Source organism: Cyprinodon variegatus, unplaced genomic scaffold, assembly GCF_000732505.1.
Source record: "Cyprinodon variegatus isolate N-32 unplaced genomic scaffold, C_variegatus-1.0 Scaffold409, whole genome shotgun sequence".
NCBI lineage: Eukaryota > Metazoa > Chordata > Actinopteri > Cyprinodontiformes > Cyprinodontidae > Cyprinodon > Cyprinodon variegatus.
Window position 1 is genome coordinate 392163 of NW_015150862.1, and position 21752 is coordinate 413914.

Here is a 21752-nt window from a genome sequence, read left to right on the forward strand (position 1 = left end):
AACAAAAATAAAGCATGGCTTAAAATATGAATAAAAGATGAATAAAAACCCACCTCAGCATAAAACTGTAGCATAAAACCCCTTTATTGCACACTTGTTTTGTAAATATAACACATTTAAACTTGTCTTTTTCCATGTTCTGTAACCAAACTTAAATTTTTAAGTGAAAGTTTTATATTGAACGACAAAAAAAATACACAAAAAAAAAGAAAAGGAAAACGTAAATCATGCCATTTTAACAGTATGTCAATGGTCCTGGGGTGACTGGTGCCCCCCCCAAAAATCCTGCTCAGGGCCTTAGTTAGATTTGCACCGGCTCTGACTTTAGCAACCCCCTTCTCCCCCTTTAAAAAGTGGATAGAAAAGGCAAGAAACAAAGGAAACATTTCTTCTTGGATTCTTCTTTTTTTGAAGAAGGCCCCCCCCACCACCACCACCATAATTTGTGCAAATTTACAACCTGCAGGTATTTTGGCCCAATAGGCCCAGACCTGTCCATCTTAATCGGTTTAGGGTGTTAAAGTACTTTGCATGTTGTTAAACTTGGAATTCGGCTCGGAGTAAAAGTTGGTCACTAATTTCAAAGTATGATTTGAAGTTAATTAGAGCCATCTGGGACCCATCGGTTTGAGTGAAGGACAAAATGGTTTGAGTTATTTCATTCCTATGTTTTGCCTTCTGTCACTGGGTTAAAAGTGTTCATCAAAATAGAGCTGCACTGATCACTCGGCTGGAGATGAAATCTGGTAATATTTTTGCAATCGGCTTTGATCTGTGGTCAAATATTGTACAATTGTGCATTTTAACCTGTTCATTAAATGCATTGAAACTATTAACTTCTACTATTTGTAGTCTAAACACATAAATTTTTGTTCTTCCTTTGTTTCTGTTAGAAAATAACCTGCTGCTCATATTTTTCTTTTTATGCATTGTAGTCCTTTAGATTAAAAAAAAAAAATCTTTGCCAGGGGAATCTCTAATGGCTTAATCTATTCTCTATTTGAACTTGTTTGCATAATCCAGCAGATTAACATTAGGAGTGAGGTTGAAATCACAGATTTCCTCTCCACTGCCTCATGTGGTTGCTTCTCATGTTGCAGCAACTCTAGAGCAGGAAAAAAAAAAAAGAAACATTCTGGTTCTTTGGGTCACACATCTCATTTCCTTCGGGTAAATAAATGACCCTGACAGGCAGGCGTGTTGGAGCTTTGTGAGAGAGATGATTTGCCATGCTGGAGCACATTTCCATGAAGTGAAAAAAAAGGGACGGTGCACAGACTGACTGGCCCCACAGCTTGGCCCACAAACTCCTCCACTGTGCCTGATAGCTGAAAGGCATCGTTCGCTGGTATGTGTGTGTGTCCCATTACATCGAGGCTATTTTTATCTCAATCATGATGGAAGTACTTGTAATATCCAGCATTGTTCACAATAATCTGCTGTGTTTGCATCAGTCATGGATGATGTGCTTTTGTCTCAAATGTCTGAGGTAGATCAGATCAGCTCTTAAGTTTTCCAGTGAAATGCACATTTATTTTGGCAAGTGAAAATTTTATGCATTTTTTTTTTTTATGTACACTCTACCTTAAAACGTGACGTCTATTGTCTTTGTAAACAGCAAAGGTTTCTGTTTACATTCACTTTGTGCATGAACCCTTGCAGCAGGACTAGACCATAGCATTTTCAAACTTATCGAGTTTAAAAACTCCCAAGGTGACACTTTAAATATCTTGCATAGTAAAATACATTCACTTTGCTATACAAAGAAAAGGGAACATCTGGATTGTTTGGGCAACTGCTTGCAAGGCAGCCCAGTCGTGCAAAGGGCTTTGGAGCAGGCAGCCCTCAAATTGGGAAAGACGAGAGTCTCTCATCCTTCACTTGAAGAGCTTTACTCCAGTGCACACTAACAATTGTCAGGTTAGGTATGATATCACTCTTTGTCCTTTTCATCACTTGATTGGCTGTTGTGGACAGATGGCAGTGTGGTGCAATTGGGCTTGTTGGGTCCTCAGAGTTCACAAAGCCCTCCCCCCCTCCTCTCCGTCCCTTCATCCGCTCTTGTGAGCCACATGAAGTTGGCCTCTTGTCCAGACCGAGGGCTTTGTTTAAGTCACGCTCGGTTGGACCCCAGGCATTTCATCGCTTTAACCTTGCCACCCACAGTAACTGCTGCACTTAATGAGGCTGCACACATGTCCTCAGATCAGGTAGGGTGAGAGCAAGGCATCCAGCTGAACTGGAGGATGTCGGCTGGACCGCTTTAACACAAGCGAACCGCTGTTTTTGGAGACTTGTGTTGGGTTCATGGTGTCTTCTTGGGGCTTTTATGTCACAGAGGAGCGAGGGCCCGGCTTCACTGGCCCTCACAGTGTATCGAGTAGAGACAATAGGGTGCCCTCTGTGACTACAGTGAGGATTACAGGACATAATGGAGGTAGCGCAGCTGTAAAGCCAGCTCAGGGCAAGCAACAGGAAGCAGTTGTAATAGACTCAGCAATGGTGGAAGACCTTACCCCTTTGGTCAAAACAGCGTATTTTGCCCCCCTGTAAAGAGAGAGTTGAATATTTAATGTTTTCTTCTTCAAAATATGGAACTCTTTATGTTACCTATCTGATTTTAATTTGTCCTTGTCTGGTTTTCATGGCTAGGACTGATGTAAAGGTATAACATAGTTTTTCTAGGAAAAATTAAAGCAGTTACGCAAATAATCCCTTCCTTGCATATGTGCCGGACAACTGGCTAAGAGGAGACTTTAACAAAAGAAAAAGGCAAGTTTGGCTGTTTCTAACAAATATTGAAGCTGTGGAAAACCATAGAAATTTGCAACCGTCACTCACATTAAGGTATTTCTGGGACGCCCCAAGCTGCATATCTATTTCCTGGAATAAATTACTTAGCTGATTACCCAGCCAATATTAACTTTGGTTATGATGGAGCTATGATGGGAAGACTGCACAGAGAGCCAAGAAGATGCACATTAAGTTAGTTTAAATCAGCTTATAGAATATGGAAAAATACATGTTGTTTTTCTTTATAATTTGATTTGAATTTTCGGTCTATCAACTCGAGCTGCGCAATTGATCAATCACAATTGTTGTGATATTTGTGGGACTGCTTAAATGTGATTTTTCTTGGCAATATTTCAGGAGATGTGCATTCAAGTTGAGTTTTTCTATACAATATTGACCTCTCTGGATTTTTCTCAAACTGACCTAGCTTTCTGTAACCAATTACAGAAATTAGAAACCAATTAACCAATTATCTAATTATTCATGTTTCCCTCATATTGTGTAATCTTGGCATCAACAAAGATCATGTGCATCTTTTGAGTTAAATAACAATCGCATTGTGTTTAAAGGCATATTTTTGGATGCTTAAATGGAAAGATTCTTCTTTTGTGCTATGGTTATTAGTTGGACAAAAACATTGTAATCAGCAGTTAAAACCTAAATCTGTATATCTATATTGGCCCCATTGGTGCTTCTCTAAAAGCTATTTCACATCAAAATGGAGATTATAAAGGTCATAATCTCATTTTTTAGGACCTGTAATTATAGTTTAATAAAGTAGTAGCAAAATAACAGCTTTGGTTTTCTGTTGGTTCTTGTGATCTCACCCTGTCCAATGTGTTGTTGGGAGGGGGTTCTGCGTTAACTATCTAATCCAATTAGATTAAACAGCATCATTTGATTTTCCTTCCTTCTTGCCTTTCATACATAATGCTGTCGTGTCAATTTGACCTGGGACATGTTTCTATCCCAGTGATTGATGTTTTTTTTTGACGAGCAGGAAAAGTCAGAACAAGAATCAGGTGTGTCATAGAACAATAGTCAGCTCAGCCCGGAGGGTAATTGCTGCTGGCTGCTGTGGGAGTAATGTGTTTTTTTTTTGTTTTTTTATGTACTCCTCTCTGATGTGGCAGTTAAATTCAGATCAGTCAAGTGAAAGGGGAAAAGAATGTAATTCTTTATAGCACCTCACCCTGTTCTACTTTCTTTTTTTCCTATGTGCGCTTGCGTTGCTTTTTCGCTGTGACATTGCACAATGGCTTCTGATGCTTCGCTGCTTATCTGACCTGTTTTCAAGCTACACAGAAGCATGGCATGCGTTTTGAAGCACATTTAATCGAGATAACCTGTGCTTTGTTTTTGTTTCCGTTATTGGAGGCTGACCCGTGCCAAAAGAGCGATCTCTCTCTCTCTCTCTCCCTCTTTTTCTCTGCTTGTTTAGTTAAACTCACAACAAGACTTTCATCTCGTGTCTGAGGTTCGTGTTTTGATCTTGTTTGCCTGGTTAAAAAGAAAAGTCTGTTAGTGGTTTCTTTGTTTATGTTGGCAAAAGGTGAGATTCTTTGCTTATGAGATTCCAGTGTATCCTGTACCTTCCTTGGATAATTAATATGCTGTTTTGTTGAGATAATAGTCTTTGGTTAAGTTTTGTTTTTTTGCCTTTACTATATGCCTTCAGCTCAGACATCTGGGAAAATATCAAGAAAAAAACCTTTTCTGTGGGTTGAATTCTTTTCTGTGAGATTTCAGATGATGCTGTGCACTGTTGGTCAGGTGGCTGAAAGTATACACTCGCAAGAACGAGAGGTTTAATTCCATTTTGATTCTTATTACAACAAAAAAAATCTCACTTTTTTAAAATTATTCTTTCATGTTCATTTATCTTATATATGATATAGAATTTCCTTAATACAAGTATTGGTAAAAAAAAAAAAAAAAAAGACCTTTTTAGTGGTTTAAAGTCCTCAAAAGGAGATTGCTGGAATAAGCAGTTTTCTCTGCTATATGTGCATATAGTGGCTGAAATAATTGTCACATTTACAATAAAACTCCTCTTTAGAATTTCTGAAGTTATAAAACTCAACCAAAGGAGTTTATTTTCAACCCTTTCCATCCTCTCCTCTCCTATCCAACCTTTTTTTGTGTTGTTTGTGAGCAGTTACCATCCTCTAAGGTTGGAAATGGGCAGAATGAAAATATCATCATGCACCAAGAAGACCACACAAGATTGTTTGGCTGTTTCGGAGAACTAAATAGGCTTACAAACTAGAGAGGTTTGCATTTCGGATGTGCTGATTGAAGACCTCAGCTTCAACCTTTGGCTTCAGCCTGTTTTTCCAGGACACATGGCTCTCCTTATTTTGTTATATTGCTTAGTAATAGCATGGATCCATTTTTTCAGTTTAGGACAGGAGGAGTTTGTAGGAAAATTCCCCTATTGAGAGGATTCAGTTGTGTTCTTTGGCAAGTGAGTGTGATTTGTACTGGAAGGATCTTTATCGCCTGTGTTGGTTGTCTGTTGGACAGTGCTTGCTCGGCCAGGAAAGATAAGACATATGGCCACACTTACTGCACTCCTTGGGTGTGTGTGTTTATGTGTGTGTGTTGGAGAGAGGGAGTGTGTTTTCTGTAGTTCAAAGAGAAGCGGTGAGTCAGCTGGAAGCCTGGGAAAAGTGAACCTGGCAGTGACAAGACGGGTCCAAGCTGATAAGGGGCGAGGAGTTATGGAGTGTTAGTGAATGAGAAGTTCACTTTCTTCCAACAGTTCTCTTTGTCTTAAATGGCGACCCTTGAGACAAACTGAAACGAAACATCAAAGGCTGTCTTAATTATTTTTAAGGCTAGGACCGCTCTATTATCAGCCCGATGAGGATTACAGTAGTTCAATAGTCGCCTTGTCAAGGCAAGCCCAAACCGTGCAAGGTCTGGGTGTGTTTTTGTGTTTTGTAGATGTGCCTTAAAGGTATTAAGATCTGAGGCGCCCTGCGAATTTGTGCACAAGCACGCTCTATCCATTATGTCTATTTCAGCAAACCACAACATAAACTGGAGTTCTGTCTTTGCAGCCATTGACGTAGTGTGACGTTTCATTCTTATACAGGTGAACTGAGTTTGTTGATGTTTTTTCGCTTGGCGGAGATCCAGTGCTCTTCATAGTGTAACTGTCAGGGAAATGCATCTGGAAAAACAGAATGTACAGATCTCTGAAGGATTATTTCAACTGACATAGGCTGTGGTATCAGACTCTACCCTAATGTGCTTTTTTGTTGTTTTTTTTCCCCCACATCAAAATTGTAGATCTTATCAGTGACTATAAATAGTGTTTTGCTGTATCTAATCAGTAGAAAACAATTTGTCTAGTCATATACAGTAGTGGGATATTTTATTCTAATCTGCACCTAATGTTTTGAAATGTTCCCCCTTTCTGTTTTTATAGGTATTTTTAAGCTGTGAAGTTTAAAATTCCTTAGTTAAAATGACCAATTGTAGTCAGAGCCCTTAAAAAAATTATAACCCATTAGTTAAATATCAATAGGATGCATTAGGTGCTTATTTTAGCATTGTAAGCAGCTACTGGTTAAATGCTTGCAGTATCGTTGGGTTGCATTTGCATGGAGGAAGCTGCAAGCTTTGGATACTTCTGTAATTACTTTGTTGCAGTAATTTTGCTGTAAAAACTGAAATGAGAAAAAAAGCAAACTGTAATTTTAAAGAGAAAACTGGACAAGGGGTGTAGGGTTTAAAACTAAGAAAAAAATCAAACCTTTTGGAGAAAAATGATTTTCTTCTATAGTTTTCAAGCTAATTATTAAAAAAAAGACCTAAAACTTGCACTAAATTACTTTTAGTATCACTGATATACAAATGAAAAAACCTGCTTTTTTTATTCTGATGTTTTTAACATTAATAGGGTCTTCATCATATTTAGTCTACACCTACTGTAGGACTCCTGTAGGACTCCTGTGCAAGGCGGATCGCATCAAAGTCTTAAAACTTAAATTTAATTTAAGATTTAGTCTATTAAAACACATACAAAGAGTATTTAAGATGCCCTTTTTTTAAAGCAGAAGAACCTCTGTTTATATAAGTATTACATTTTGGTAAGTCTTGTGAATAAGTAAATATTCAGTTTTATTTTTACTGCATAATCAAACTGAGTATCTGATTAAACCCGTACCTGTACGAAATCCCAAAGTGCACTTTAATTTGCAATGAATAAATGTCGTGCCAGCTCAGTGAAATTGCATTAAAGTTCCCATTTTTTTGGATGGGATCGCTGCTTGTAATGAGCTGTTGTCACATGCGTGTGAATTATTTCTGTTAGTCATTCAAAGAGGTTCCCAAATGTCATGCATCAGAATAGCTGGTAATGATGTTTTTGAGGACTCTTGTTTAGGCTTGAAATGTAATCCACCGAAAGCTGGTATGCTAAAAAGCTGAAGTTCCTTTGCCGTTTTTTTTTGTTTTTTTTTAGGTGTTGGACACTGTGGAGAGGTGGGGGGGTGGATGCCAAAGCTTTAACTTGATACTTGCCAGAACACTCTTGTTCTGACTGCTAGAATAACTACCTGCAGGTTTCGACAACGCTGAGGATGATCAGGCTTCACATTACCACTGACTCAGGTTCAGCGTTAAGCAAATGCAAGCAGTTATGAATCAGGACTTACTGCAATGTCTTGATGAGTGTTGCATTTCAAATAATAGTTGTCCTGATTGCAGGGAAATATTGGCAACCGATCAAACAAATGCCTTCTGTTGAAATGGAAAGTTGTGTGCCTGAGAACACAAGGTGAAGGCAAAGAAGGGGGGAGAAAAAAAATCCACTGGAGTGAGTCATGATCCTTGCTTTCTTTGTGTGGAAAGTGAGCAGGGGTTTTCCTTTGGAGCGTGTTTGTTTACCATGAAGTCATCACAGCGAAAAAGGGCCTCATTGGCACTGCAGAATTTTTCGAATGCCTCGCAACACTGCAAGAAGCTGCACAAGTTCAACAAGTGATGCTTCTTTCTAGTGGATGCCACAAGTGGTTACACTTTCCCTTGCTTTTGGAGATGCGTTGGTTCTCTCATCGCTGCTGAGCGTGGTGGGGTGAATGTGTAACTCGATACTGGTGTGAGCTCCGTCAACCCTGAATCGAACAAAGCATGTTTTTGGGAGACTGAAATGTAGATGAGCCTTTCAAAGTTTAGCACTTTACTTGTTTTCTTCTGCTGGATCCTCCACACTTTTTACATTACCTTTAGCTTTTGCAGAACTAGTCCTAAGTTACTTACATTAGTGTTAAAATAAAATCCTTTCTCAATACCTTTCTTTGCAGTTTTTCATTTTACGTACTTCTAAAATATCTTTTTAAAATTACATGGTATCTTTTCCTGGGTGGGCGTTCAGTTTGCCCACTCACCCGTGTGTCTGCCTTTGTAGTCATGGGGGGACCTCTGCACCACTTAAGGCTTATCCTTCCCCCTGTTAATCAGATCAGCAGGAACATTGTTGTGAGTTTGAAGATGTTTCTGTTGAGGCTTTGCTATAAGCCGTTCCAAAGACTACAGGGATGAAACTTCACTTGGGTACATCTTAGGCAAACTGGGAAAGTGAGAATGTTGCCATCGCTACTGCCATTTTTGGATGAATTATGGTCCATTAACTTTAAGAAAAATTATTTGGGAATGTCTTTTTTTTTAATGCTGATCTTTACTGATGTTCTTTCTTTCTCTTGTCTTCCTCAGAGGTCCTATACTTTGATAGTGGAGGCCTGGGACTTCAACAATGAAACCGGTGGTGAGTATTTCTTTCCGTCTGTCATTTACGTCCTGCCCTGTTTTCTCTTCACTGTCTCTTGGCCTTCCTCGTGGCAGCGCCTGGGAGACATTATGTTGAAGGTCAGGGAAGGAAGTTTATCCTTTCTGAACTCCACTGCCCTCTTCCCCAAGATACACAGGCTGCTTTTTAAGTGTGCTGACAGGTGCCTGGGCGGGCAGGAAGAAGGGACAGTGAGGCAGAGGAGGGGTGTCTCACTCATCACACCGGGCTATAAAAATGTTTTTATATGCCAGATGACTGATGGTCGGTGCTGCCACTTTGGTCGGACTCACACTCCCACCGCCACTGAGGTGTCAAACATAAGAGCTCATGCAGACTGCAGCCTGGTCTGTGGTCTCCATGCAGGGGTCTGTGACCTCTAAACTGTCCTCTCATAGATTTCAGTTGGTGCAGGTGACCGGACTGGGAGGATCTGATGCACCATTTAGACCCTGTACGTTTTTCTCTAGAGATTGTGAAGAACACGCTGGTAGCATCCTGCTGCAAAAGAAATCTAACTTCTGGCTGCTGTTTGGACTCCAGCTGGTTGGTGGTCAGGTTGGAGACAGTATGGAGATTTTTTTTTCTTTTTAATCGAGGGCAGGGCTTCAACCAGAGTTTGTTTGACTGTTTTAGCTCAACGAGGTTTCGGTCTTTTCTGCTGCATTTGCCGTTCCCCAGAGAACTATTAGGAGACTAGTGTGAAAAGCCTCCTGAATGTGCTCTCACTGTTGGTTTAACTTTTTACGGTTGGCACGGGAGCTCACAGCTCTGCTCGATTCATCTGTTACTGTCCTAAATGAGCTTTAGAGCTTTCCTAATCTAAATGGGGACATTCTGGTATTTAGGAATGCAAAGGTTTAAGAGGTACGAAGGCTGCATCGATAAATGTATATATATATATATTTTAAAATTTGAGATATTTTAGCTTTGTCAGCCCTGATTCACTTTACAGTTAAAAAAATATAATCCTAGTGCACCTTAGTGTGTGAATATGACTTGAATTTGGCACTAAATAAATTCAGACAAGATGTAATAAGGTGCTTGAAAGGTGAAATCTAGAGACATTCTTGCAGTTTATTCAACCTGCGAAAAAAGAGGGTGTTAGTGAATATAGTGAGACTAGATCTGACAATTTTGGAAAACATTTTGTAAATCTGAGTTATTCTAAGGATCATATTTGTTTGAGAAAAAGGCTGTTTTAGTAATGCTAGCCATATCAGTTGCTCATTTGAAATACTGAAGATGGGAGGGTTAGACATGAAAAGGCTTTGTTGTCATCTTGACTTTCAAAGCATACACATTATTGACATTTTTCCGTTTTAATTTTTTTATTCTTTGGCTGCATTCAGCATAGGGAACTGGAGCTCTGCCCCTCTCCCACCTGTTTCTAGGTAATGCCATTAAGTTATTTCAAATCTAGCTCCTGTATGTTACCCTCACTTTAAAAAAATGACAAATTTGAGTAATTAAGGACATTTCTATGGAAACGAAAGGAGTGCCACTCGTCAATATAGACAAACCTCGCCTTATTCCTGTATAACAAGCAAAAATTGAAAAAGTAAAATATTTGTTCTACATTAGATATTAATTTTCTCATTCTGGCCGATCGATTGGCCTCTATTTTCTTAATTTTTGGAAGATGGGTGATCTGCCAATACTTGGATGTGATGCCAGTTTTTTCGGCTAACCTGATCTACCTCTGTAAAGGTCTGAAAACCACCCTCTGCCAGTACCTCAAACTTTAATTTATGCTTGAGAACAGATATTTCACAAGTTTTTATTGTTTCACAGGCAATCATTGTTTTTTCAGTGAGATAAGATTAAAATATCTTGTGATCTTAAAAAAACTAACAGTGTCAGTTATAAAAAGAAATCTGTATCGGCTTTTTAAGTATCAGAAATCTGTGATCGGCCAGAAACCGGTAATCCCTACACCCCTAAATACAGTGAAACTGTAACATCAAGGTCATTAAACCGTCTCAAACCAAATAATACTTTATTTGTACTGATTCCCATGTTTAAATTTCCACTTTAACCTCTGTTCTTATTATAACACTGATATTATTTGTAAAGCTTCTAAACTGTTCCAGAGCAAAGCTCATTTTATGAAGCCGGCCTGATTAATGCTGTGGCCCAGAGCAGGCAGCAGGTAGCACGGCTCTGCTACTCCTGACACCACAAGCCAGCAGGCCGTAGAGAAATGCCACACAGTTTCGCTCTGGATTCCAAGCTGCTGCGAAATATTGGCGGCCACTGCGATTTCAGAATCCACCCGCCAACCGCTTTAGCGTGGTAAATAAATAACAGCACCATGAACCGTCCTCCCCCCAACCCACACACATTCACCCACCCAGAATTGCATCACACTACAGAGATGAGCAAGTCACCTCCCGGTCAGCCACCTCTGCTCTTCTGTGAGCCACAGTAAATAATGACTGACATCTTTTTCATTCTCTCCCAGGTGAAAGATTTAGACATCAGGTAGTGAATGGAGCGCTCCATGCAAGACACTAGTGCTGCTTGGTGTGTGGAGGTTGTAAGCAGACAGCGTAGTGTCTGGAGAGTGGGTCCACTGTTGTTTGTGCAGTTCAAGTGTGTTTGCTCTCTTTGTGAAGCTCATAACTGTCCCTGACTTTTGGCACAGTCGGCCCGTAAAACCTCCTCTGTGTCTGACAAGATCCTGGGTTTAGGCTTGTAAGCCACACTCGGCATGGGCGTGTATGATGACCCTGAGCAAAATACAGCTGTTTTATGATATCATAGCATTTGCATACTGTTTTAAAACAATTTACTTATGTATTGCCCCTTATGCAAGCATTTACTTATCTGAGATTTCGAACAAAACACCTAAAATTGTTCCCTTTGCTGCAAGATAAGCCCCACCCCATTACATATTGATCTACTACAGTTAAGATAGAGTCCAATGCTATTTATTTATTATTCAAAATGTAATACTTAGAATGCAAAAATCTATGATAAATTCCCATTAAAACAAAACTTTTCTCTCTGTCTGTTAAGAGTACATAAGTATAACTTGCAGGTTTTAGCTGGTCTAGTCAGGCTATCTGCTGTGGAGCATGCAGTTGATTAACAGCTATGTACCTAATTTTACCAGCTATAGTTTTACAACTGATATCTAATATGAGTTTTTGGCAGCACTTATTTATTTTAATTATATTTTGAGCTATATCTCCAAATGGCTAAGTATATTTTTCTTGAAAGCAAAGGAATTAGTGTTTGTTTATCAGCCTGCGGATGGGCTGTGCTCGGCAACAGGTAGAAGAGTAGCAGCATCGTGTTAATCTATGTGCCACACGAGCGAAACGTGCTGGTCCACGCCGACCCGTTCACTGGCGTCCTCTTTAAATAATAGTAGGGCAGAAATTATTTGAGTTGTTCGGAGAAATTGAAATTTTCTAGTTGTATTAGCCAAGACCCAATAAATTAATCCTTTACTTCTTCTATTCCGTAACGTGGCATAAATTAGACACAAAGTTAGCTTTTATTTTATCGGCAGAAGAATGGAGATTTAAAAAGAAGTTTTAAAGAAACGAATAGTCTGAATGTCTCGTTAAAACAGATTCAGGGAGAGAGAGCAGGATTTTCAGGAGATAACAGAAAGGCATCAATAAATACAGCAGAGGGGCTCCAGTTTTGGAGCTTCTACCTCTTTAATGTATCGTGCTGAATAAGAAATGATAGCATCCTTTTAGAGATTTGAAGAGCGTTTGCTCTCTAAGGAAGTTGGAACACAGGCTGCCGTTGCAGCCGAAGGTAACCACTGATTGCTAGTCTAAGATACTGAAGACATTCTAAAAGAGGCCTCCAATATAAGATTTAAAGCCTCATTCTTTTAAATTTAGTCATTAGTCTTCAACTTCTTCCTTAAAGACTGTTGTTTATCAGAAGTTTCTAAAGTTAAACACGATCCATGTTAATAGTGACAGCTAAAGCTTTCTTTATTTTTAGCAAGATGAAAGTGTGGCGGTGTTTATTGAGGCTGAATGGCAGTGTGCAGCAATGTGTGGGGGTGGGGCAGCACTGGTTACTTTATACTCTATTCCAGAGATGGGAAGAATACCCAAAAATATTACTAAAGGAAGAGTAGAACTTTTATTATACATTTATTCAATCAATATTAAAGAGTAGCATCCAAGGAATAACTCATGAGTTAAAAAACGTGCTACTTCAGTACTGAGTGACTGATCTATGTACTACACATGATCATAACATCAGGTGTAACATTGCACAGTAATAACACAGTATCAGGCATAAACAATTTTCTAAAAGAATATATTTGTTGTAATAAAGCTTATGCAATCAATTCTAATAGTATTTTATGCATATGGGTTAGAATATGGTAAGTTACTTCCATTAACAAGGTACAATGTATTTTTTTTTTTTACTTTTTGCTCATTTGATCTCCTGATGACACAGAAAATAGCATTAAAACAATGAATACAAAAAATAACTTAAACATAATCTATAAATGTGTCTCTCTGAATAAGAACAAGCTTGTTCTTCCTTGATAGAAGTTACTTACGAAGGGTAACTAGAACATTTGCTCAAGTAAAAGTAGTTAAGTTTCATTATTTTTACCAAAGAAAGTGAATAAGTAAAATGCAGTAGAACTACTCAAGTAGATGTAAGTGAGTAGATGATGCTGATGACCCACCTCTGCTCTATTCATGGGGAAAAAGCTCTTGTTAAATGAATCTGGCTGAAGAAATGGGGACATTCATTTTCGAGGTCTTCTAGCAACAAATAATGTGAAGAGTGAGTGTGTGAAAGTGTTGATTTTAATACTTTCTGTTAACAAAAATGCATCTGAAAGCGTCCCAAAGGCATGCTGGCAGGTCTCCCGGCAGCGACTGAGGCATCAGTGTCCTCGCACTGTAATTTATGGCGGCTGCGGTTCTGTCCTCGCCTGAGCAGATGCAGAGAGCAGCATCGGAGACCAGTATTATCCTTCAGCTTTAAAGCTTCAGATCAGAAACCAAACCAGTTAAAAGCTGGACAGCGAGCGTGAGAAAAAAACAAAAAAAGAAAATCGGTCCAAGTGCTCATTACAGGCATCCTTTCCCCTTTTTTTTCTCGCATTTCCTCCTTGTACTTTTCTTCCTAGCTAGTGCACATAGTTGCCTTAATTACATGTAATCTGCTATATCAGAGATCTTCAAGCAATTTGTGTCGGAAATTTTTGAGGCATTTTCGGGTTCCCAATTTATGGCCGAAAATTAAACAACACCCAAAGCACTCCAGCTGTTCTCTCAAGCAATTAAAGAACATTTAGTTGTTTATTTAAAACTGGTTCTTATTGGGCTTTTGTTGTTTGTTTTTTAGGGTCTGATGGGAAGCTGATAGCGAAAGCTTCTCAATCGGGCATGATCAACCCAAGCCCACAGTGGCAGAAGTTGACTCACAATGGCCGCGTCGCCCAGTTCGAGTACCAAATCCGGGTCAGCTGCGATGAGCACTACTACGGCTTCAGCTGCAACAAGTTCTGTCGGCCCAGAGACGAGTTCTTTGGACATTACACATGCGACTACAACGGGAACAAGACCTGCTTAGAAGGCTGGTCTGGACCTGACTGCAACACAGGTAAGGTGGCAGCTTAGGGACGTCACTGCAGTGAAAATGGCTAGGGGCTGCAGCTTTAAACTATTACTTTTATGCTGATGAGTCTTTGAAATCTCTCTTGCCAGACTGTATAATCTGTGATTCATGCTGATGCACTGTCTGTTTCATCCAACAATGCTTTGTTTCACATTTTCCCACTGTCTGTTGGCATTTTAGGTTAGTCTCTTTTGTCCTTTTGTACAGAAAATGGTCTTTCATTGTTTAACAAAAAAGCAAAATATAGACAAGCCTGCACAGTAGTCAGTTTGTGATTAGACATTTTACTGTGCTATATTCCTGGGTGTTGGCAGCTGTGTTTATTCATACAGACAGAAATGTCAGACAACATAGTAATTACATTTACTGCTATAATTATGATGCTCCAAATTCAAGCTAAATTTAATTCTAGTTGTTTTTAAGTAAAATTTATCATCCTCTTCTAGCTATTTGTCGACAAGGCTGCAGCACTGAGCATGGGTCGTGTAATTTGCCAGGGGAATGCAAGTAAGTGCCTATGTTTAATTTACTCTTCTTAGTTTTGCATGGTTTATAGAACTGTATATTTTGATCCTACTTCTGTTGTTTATTGTTCATCTTTGTTTGGGTTGCGGGAAGCTCTCCATTTCCAAATAGTTTTTCCTCTACAGGACTTTGCAGAAGGGTACATCATCCTGGATCTTTACACCATTATTGCCACAATCACAAACATGTTTTTGAAAATCTATAAATGTTATTTGTGCTTTTGGAAATGTTTTTAGGGGCTCAAATATGGTATCCAAGGCTTTAATAGAACTCTGCCTAAACCAAAACAAGGGTTAAAAGCCACATTTAGGTACAAAAATGTTTTGCAGATGTGGCAAAAGTTGTTAATTTAACGTCTGGATGAGCCTTTAAGCGTGTCGCTTGTGCACCTAATGGCTCTTAATGCTGTTTATTCACACAGCCAGAGGGAAAGCTCAAGCACAGATGGATATCAGAGTTCAGGCACAGTTATAGCCCCTCATCCTGGAGGAGGTCCTGGTGACCAGCCCGTTGCACAATTCACAATTGGATTGCTTGCTTAGCTGTCTCATCTGGCCATAACTCAAGCACCGAGGGATGGTTTTGTTTACCTTCTATTTATTTGTTTTTCAGCTGCACCAGCTTTGTTTTTTTTCCCAAGCTTTCGCCTTAATCAGAGTTCTTGTAAGAGCCCGTGTGGTTCATTGGCAGAACAAGGGGTTGAATATGCTTTAGTCTTCCGACAGGTGTGGCTATATTTAAAGCTCAGGGTTAAACTCTCTAAGCAAGCTCCTCTGCTATTGTATTCAGTGAGCCGTTTCCCACCACTGGGGCGGTTGCGGTGTATTTAATAACAGTGGTACATAGCAACACTGGCTTCAGGCAAGGGCAGCCTCCTTGTTTCTAGACTGTCTGCAGTACCACAGTGGATGATATTTCTTAGGGTGTTTTTTCTTTCTCTTTTTTTGTTTCTCTCACTAGTCCCAGTTCACACAGAAAAGCATGAAGAAATGTGCTGATTCAGAATCAGCCATGCAGCGTAATGTCACAACTGGGCACAGATTGATAAAAGATGCTTGCGGCACTTCAACCACTGACAATCTGTGGTTTGAAGCCTTTGTTATTGATTATGTAGGATTTGGAAATGAAGGTATTGAGAGTGGACGTAAGGGTCTAATAGGTAGCAGGTACACACAGAAAATGATGTTTTTAACTTTAAATAATTGCAAATATAATATATTTATTATGTAATATTTCTGATTACCATGAATTAATAAAAAAAATTGTATAGAGGATTCAGCGTAACTTTTTTAAAATTATTTTATTCTGAAAGATCGGAGCTTCATGAAAAGAGTTTGCACATTTAAAAAGTGGAGTGGTGTTTACTTAGCCACTATGTTTATTTTTACTTTCCACCCACTTTTAGAGGCTAATCAGTGCGCCGCTCCTCCAGGGGGACACTGTTTCCTGTCACTAAAGACTCCACAACAGCAAAAATATCGCAGCACCGCCAACTCCAAAGTGCGGACAAATCAGTCACCCCGTTGCAATTATGGAGCCGAGGAACAAAAGAGGGCAGCGTTATCGGTGTAATTATGGACTCCAACATTTGAGTGGTCGGCAAACAGTTTATTCTCCTCTCAGCCTGGAGGCTCACTGACTCATGGGAACCAAGACGAGCAGCAGCGAAACAGCTGAAAGGAGGGCTGAGTCCTCTGTGTGTTAGTGACGCCAGCGCCAAGCCACAGGCAGAGTGTCGTTAAAGGGAACGTCTGGTCGCATGCTAATGTTAGCCACCCCAAAGATCCCATTGGAGCTGTAAATTTTTTTTTTTTTCAGCTTTCTGTTCAGTCAAAACACCCAAACACTCCTGTTTCCTTGTGCCCAAGTATTGTAAAAATGTTGTTGCACAAACACTCGGGCTGCTTAAAATTAATTTCTGGTGTTTAGTCCTGTGTGAATACTGCCTCTTTGTTTTGTCAGTGCTGCTCAGAGGCTGCGTAGTTCATTAGGATCAGATTATTGGGAAGGAATCTGGAATAAGTTGAGGATTAGGATATTTTCAGATATCGCAGGGATTATCCAGCCTCGGTGTAAAGAACATTCTGCATGTGCAGGAGTTTTATGGTTGACCTCTCGTCTTGTTTCTGATTATTCTGCAGGTGTCAGTACGGATGGCAGGGCCCATACTGCGATAAATGCAGCCCCCACCCCGGCTGCGATCACGGCACCTGTGTAGAGCCGTGGCAGTGCCTGTGTGCCCTTAACTGGGGAGGTCACCTTTGCGATAAAGGTTGTTTACTGTTTTCCTTTGTTTCATCTCAACTGAATTTACTACTATTTTTATTTTTTTAATATAAAAATATAATCGTTTTATTTAATCTATTGCACTTCCTATTCTTGACATCCAACTAATGGATGTAAAGCAAAATCCTTCCAGGAAAACTAATTTTTATTTCAGATTATGACCAAAATCTTACACTTGAATCTTACGTTGAATAAAGTTTCTAAATTTTCATACAAATTTTCTAAAAATTTTGATTTTCAGTAGAAATGTCAGCCTAAAGCTGCAAAAAGTTGGACTAAAGTTCCAAAAATGTTAAAAACAATCCACAGGACTTCACTTTTTTGGAATGACTATAACCTGGATGACTGAGAATCTTCACCAGCATATTGGACTAGAGTTATTATGGTCATATCCTGGCTATTGAACTGGGGTGTACAGACTATTGAGATCAATTCTAAAGTGATGCATGTTGTAAAACTTCACTTCTTTTGTGGCCTAGATCTGAACTACTGCGGCACTCACCAGCCTTGCTTGAACGGAGGGACGTGCATCAACACAGGACCTGATAAGTACCAGTGTACCTGCGCTGAGGGCTACTCTGGGGCAAACTGTGAGAGAGGTAAAGGTTCTGGGATGGATTTTTCTGGGGTGCGTTAGAAAGCCTAAGTTTGTGTTTGAATTAAACAGATCTTGAAGGGTTTCTGAGTCACATTCAGAGCTGCAAAGCGTTGGAGGGTTTAGGCTCACTGAGCTTGCAGACTAAAGGTCAGAGGTTCCCTGAGTTTGTAATCAGAGGAGGTGGTAACTCGCAATAATCTGTTTCCACTTGAGTGTAAGTGCTCCCCCCTGCCTCCTCCCAAATCAGGTAATCCACTGATTTGATCTTGAGAGGCGGGTCATCCTTTTACTTCTCCAGACGTTCGGATGAATGTGGTGCTAAGGTTCAGCTGTTGGGAACACTTGCGATGGAGATGCTTATTTTCCTCATTAAATCTGAGCCTCGTGAGGTGCTGACAGCTTAACTGCAGGGATGTCAGGAAACGCTGCCCTTTGTAACGTGAGGTCTGTTGACCGAGGCTATTGTAACCTGGAGACCTCAGGCTGCAGCTCTGCATCTCTTCCTCCCCCTCCTCCCGGCATACCAAAGGATGATTGCCCCCAGCCTCACTGCCCCGCTTATTCCTGAAGTAAATCATTCATTTCTGATTCATTTGGGACTCGCTCATCCCTAAACCCATCCGCGGGCCTGTGGCTGCGGCTCTATCATCATGTACCGCCTCTCGCTTAAAACGGCGGGGAGTCTGAGGGAAGTCACGCTGCACTGGTCAGATCAACATAGCATGAAGGATGGTTTCCTGGTGGAGGACTCTGAGGCGGGTAATGAGAGGGAGATAGGGACGAGTTTTTAGCGGCGGGCTTTTGGAGCGGGGGAGGATAGGGAAGGGAGTCGATATGTTGTGGGGGAAAAGAAGAACTTTGCTTGACCTACTGAATAGAAGGTGGTGTGGGGGGTTAATGTGACTGATGAACTCAAATTGTTGCACAAATTTAAAATGAAAAGATTTGACTCTATAAGAAGCTAAGATAAAACCCAAATTCACAATGCGTAAAATGTTGATCAGCTTAAACAATCCGTTAAACAGATTTTAAATAACGTTTTCCTTTTTTTATGGACTGCTGGTAATTTTAGATCAGTCCTATTAATCCAATTAAAATCAGCTTGAAACGTTCAGTTTTAATTTGACAAAATGTAAGAAGTAAGTTTTTTAATGTTTTAACCCAATTTTTGTCTTGTTTAGCCGAACACGCCTGCCTGTCCAACCCGTGCTCTAATGGTGGGAGCTGCTCAGAAACCGCCCAAGGCTACGAGTGTCAGTGCGCGCCAGGCTGGAGCGGCCCGTCCTGCGACACCAGTAAGGGTCAATGAAAGGATTTCAGCGAATATCTGCTATTGCTCCATGCCCACAGAAGGAGAAAAACCTACCCAGTCAATGACAAGATGCCATCGGCTGGGTTTCCTTTGACAGAAAGCTTTAACCGATCTGTCTGTATGATTTGATTGAATTATTTCTGTAAAGTGCCTTAAAATGTTGTGAAGCGGCGCTATATAAATAAACTAAACTGAATCGAATTCAAGTGCATCTGCTCCTTCTAAGCAATACACACCGTCAAAAGAAAATATCATTCAGGTTAATCAGATTCCACTTCCTGCTGCATAGATGTGGACGAGTGCTCCTCCAACCCCTGTAATCACGGGGGAACCTGTCAGGACCTGGTTAACGGCTACAAGTGTCTCTGCCCTCCCCAGTGGATGGGGAAAACGTGTCTAATAGGTGGCGTAGCAAGTCTCTTCATACACTTTCAATATTGTGACCTACCCTGTGTGAATACCCCTGACTTTTCTTTCTTTCTTTTTTTTTCTCTTCTCTAATCTAGACGCCAACGAATGCGACAGCAAGCCCTGCGTCAACGCCAACTCCTGCCGCAACCTGATTGGTGGATACTTTTGCGAGTGCCTCCCTGGTTGGAAAGGGCAGAACTGTGACACCAGTGAGTTGAAAGTTGCAGCTGTGGTGTGCAACACATGTCCAAGTTTCTCTTTAGAAATGATTTCCATTCAGTCAGCGGGTGCTGAATTACAGCTGCAACATGAAGGCGTGAAGCAAAGCAGTGTGATCATTAGACCTGTGTGTGTGCGCGTGTGTGTGTGTGTGTGGTGATTAGGACAGGCTCAAAACAATCTAAGCTTGAGTTTCACTTGGCAGCCAACCGGATTGCTCAATACTCTTGTTGTGCGCTTTTTTTTTTTCTTTCCATTTTGCACTCATGCACTTTATTCTCACAATGTTTTTAAAGGCCCCAGGCATGTGGAACATAAAGTGGAGACTTGTTTTCTAAGACAAACTATTAAGCAGAGCTGTTCAGAAATAATCCCCTGATTTGTTTTTCCCATGCAGATATAAACGACTGCAAGGACCAGTGCCAGAATGGGGGAACCTGCAAGGTGGGTGACGGATCCGAAACCATCCAGCTCTGCTGGGTTGGTACATTTCAATGAATGCAAGTGACATTTACAGGTGTTTCTAAAAAAAAAAAAGGGGATCCATACATTTTACACACCTATTCAAATTAGATTAGGCTCTGGCTGGACCTTTCCAAAACCTGATTTTTATTCTGGTGAAGCTGCTCTTTTTAAAATTCTCTTCATCTTTAACATTCTGAAGTTGGTATTGGCCGGTGCTAGAAACTGTTCATGAAGTTCCCAATTCCAGCTGATGGAAAAACTGCCTAACGCTGCCACCCCTATACTGTGGTGGTCTTATGATGGACAGTGTTTTTTTGGAATTTTGGCCAAAATCTTTTATCAGATTATCAGATTTCCCAATATGTTTTTGACAGATCGTAAATAAGGTTTTCCCAAATTTGGCAAGGTTTGGAATGTTTTCATTCTCAAGAGAAAAGGTGTCCTTATTGCCACAATAGTGCTTAACTGGTGTGAAGAATACAGAAGATGGTGTCTCTGGCTCCACACAGTCGGTGCTTTCCATAAATTCTTCTCCTTAAACGTTGCTCTAGGTGTCTTTGTAGTTTTCAGGACCAGATTTGTTCTTATTTTATCAATTATTAATCTTTGTTTCCAGTTCTTAATTTCACAGTTGCTTCGTATTTTCCCCACTTGGTTTTAGCTCTCTTCCCTATAAGATGGAACAAATAAAACTTCACAGTTTACCACTGTATACATTTTCCTACTGCTCTCCAGACAGAATAAAATATTTTCATAGTCATCATTTTAGTTATTTGTAGAGAAAATACTTTAGTTACATCTAATATCTTTATTAGAAAAGAATAATTGACTGGGGATGAAAGCTTTTTAAAATGTTATTGGTGTTTTTATTGTCAGAGGAACAACTTAATGCCTTCCTTTTCTTAGATGTAAACATTTGCAAATAGGATGAAATGTGAGAATATCTAGAACTGATGTTTTCAATGCAATTTTTTATCTTTCTTCTGAATGATGACCTTTGACTGGAGAACCAAATGTCAGGGAAAGTCCACTAGGTGCTGTTTGTCATGTTAATCAGATAACGTTTGACTTAATTAGATTTGGTGTATGGATTTTGAAGGAATTATTATTTAGCATTAGTTTAGAAAGGATGCTAAATTCCCTATAGCGTTAAATGTAGACTTACTTTAACCACTAGCAGTTTTTCTCACACTAGAAGCTGAATTCTTTTGAGTTTCTGTGGAAAAAAAGGAAAATGAAAGAAGTGGCTTCAAAATGGTTTCAGAAGAAGGAACCCACACTTTTCTTCAACTCTCCAGATTAAATTACAGTGAGCTCCACGTAGTTGAGTCGGTACCAGGAAAATGTGTTGAAATAATTTAAGCTGTAACATCACCGCCCACCCCCGCCGCGCTCTCTTCGGCTTGCTCCCTGGTTTCTGATGCTTATTGTCGGGTCTCCACCCTGCTGGAACAGTAATTGTAACATACCTCCGGGGTTGATGGGAGTTTTTTTTTTATCCCTTTCAGGACCTTGTGAATGGTTACCGTTGTATGTGTGCCCCTGGCTTCGCGGGCGAGCACTGCGAGAGGGACGTCGACGAATGTGCCAGCTCGCCGTGCCTCAACGGCGGCCGCTGTCAGGACGAGGTGAATGGTTTCCAGTGCCTGTGTCTGACCGGCTTCTCTGGGAATCTGTGCCAGGTGAGAATTTATTTTTCTGACTTTATTCCCTGTCCTTAAAAACAT

The 21752-nt window shown here is 40.2% G+C and overlaps 1 protein-coding gene across 1 annotated transcript in view; it reads left to right on the plus strand.

Moving 5' to 3' along the window:
- Window positions 1-21752, plus strand: part of jag1 (jagged 1) — a 34662-nt gene that overhangs the window by 968 nt on the left and 11942 nt on the right. Inside the window, exons 3-12 of the mRNA XM_015387968.1 lie at window positions 8518-8569; window positions 13937-14194; window positions 14656-14716; window positions 16876-17006; window positions 17500-17619; window positions 18800-18913; window positions 19220-19333; window positions 19437-19550; window positions 19958-20004; window positions 21534-21707. Coding sequence (XP_015243454.1) covers window positions 8518-8569; window positions 13937-14194; window positions 14656-14716; window positions 16876-17006; window positions 17500-17619; window positions 18800-18913; window positions 19220-19333; window positions 19437-19550; window positions 19958-20004; window positions 21534-21707 — 1185 coding nt within the window. The remainder of the gene's footprint in view (window positions 1-8517; window positions 8570-13936; window positions 14195-14655; window positions 14717-16875; window positions 17007-17499; window positions 17620-18799; window positions 18914-19219; window positions 19334-19436; window positions 19551-19957; window positions 20005-21533; window positions 21708-21752) is intronic.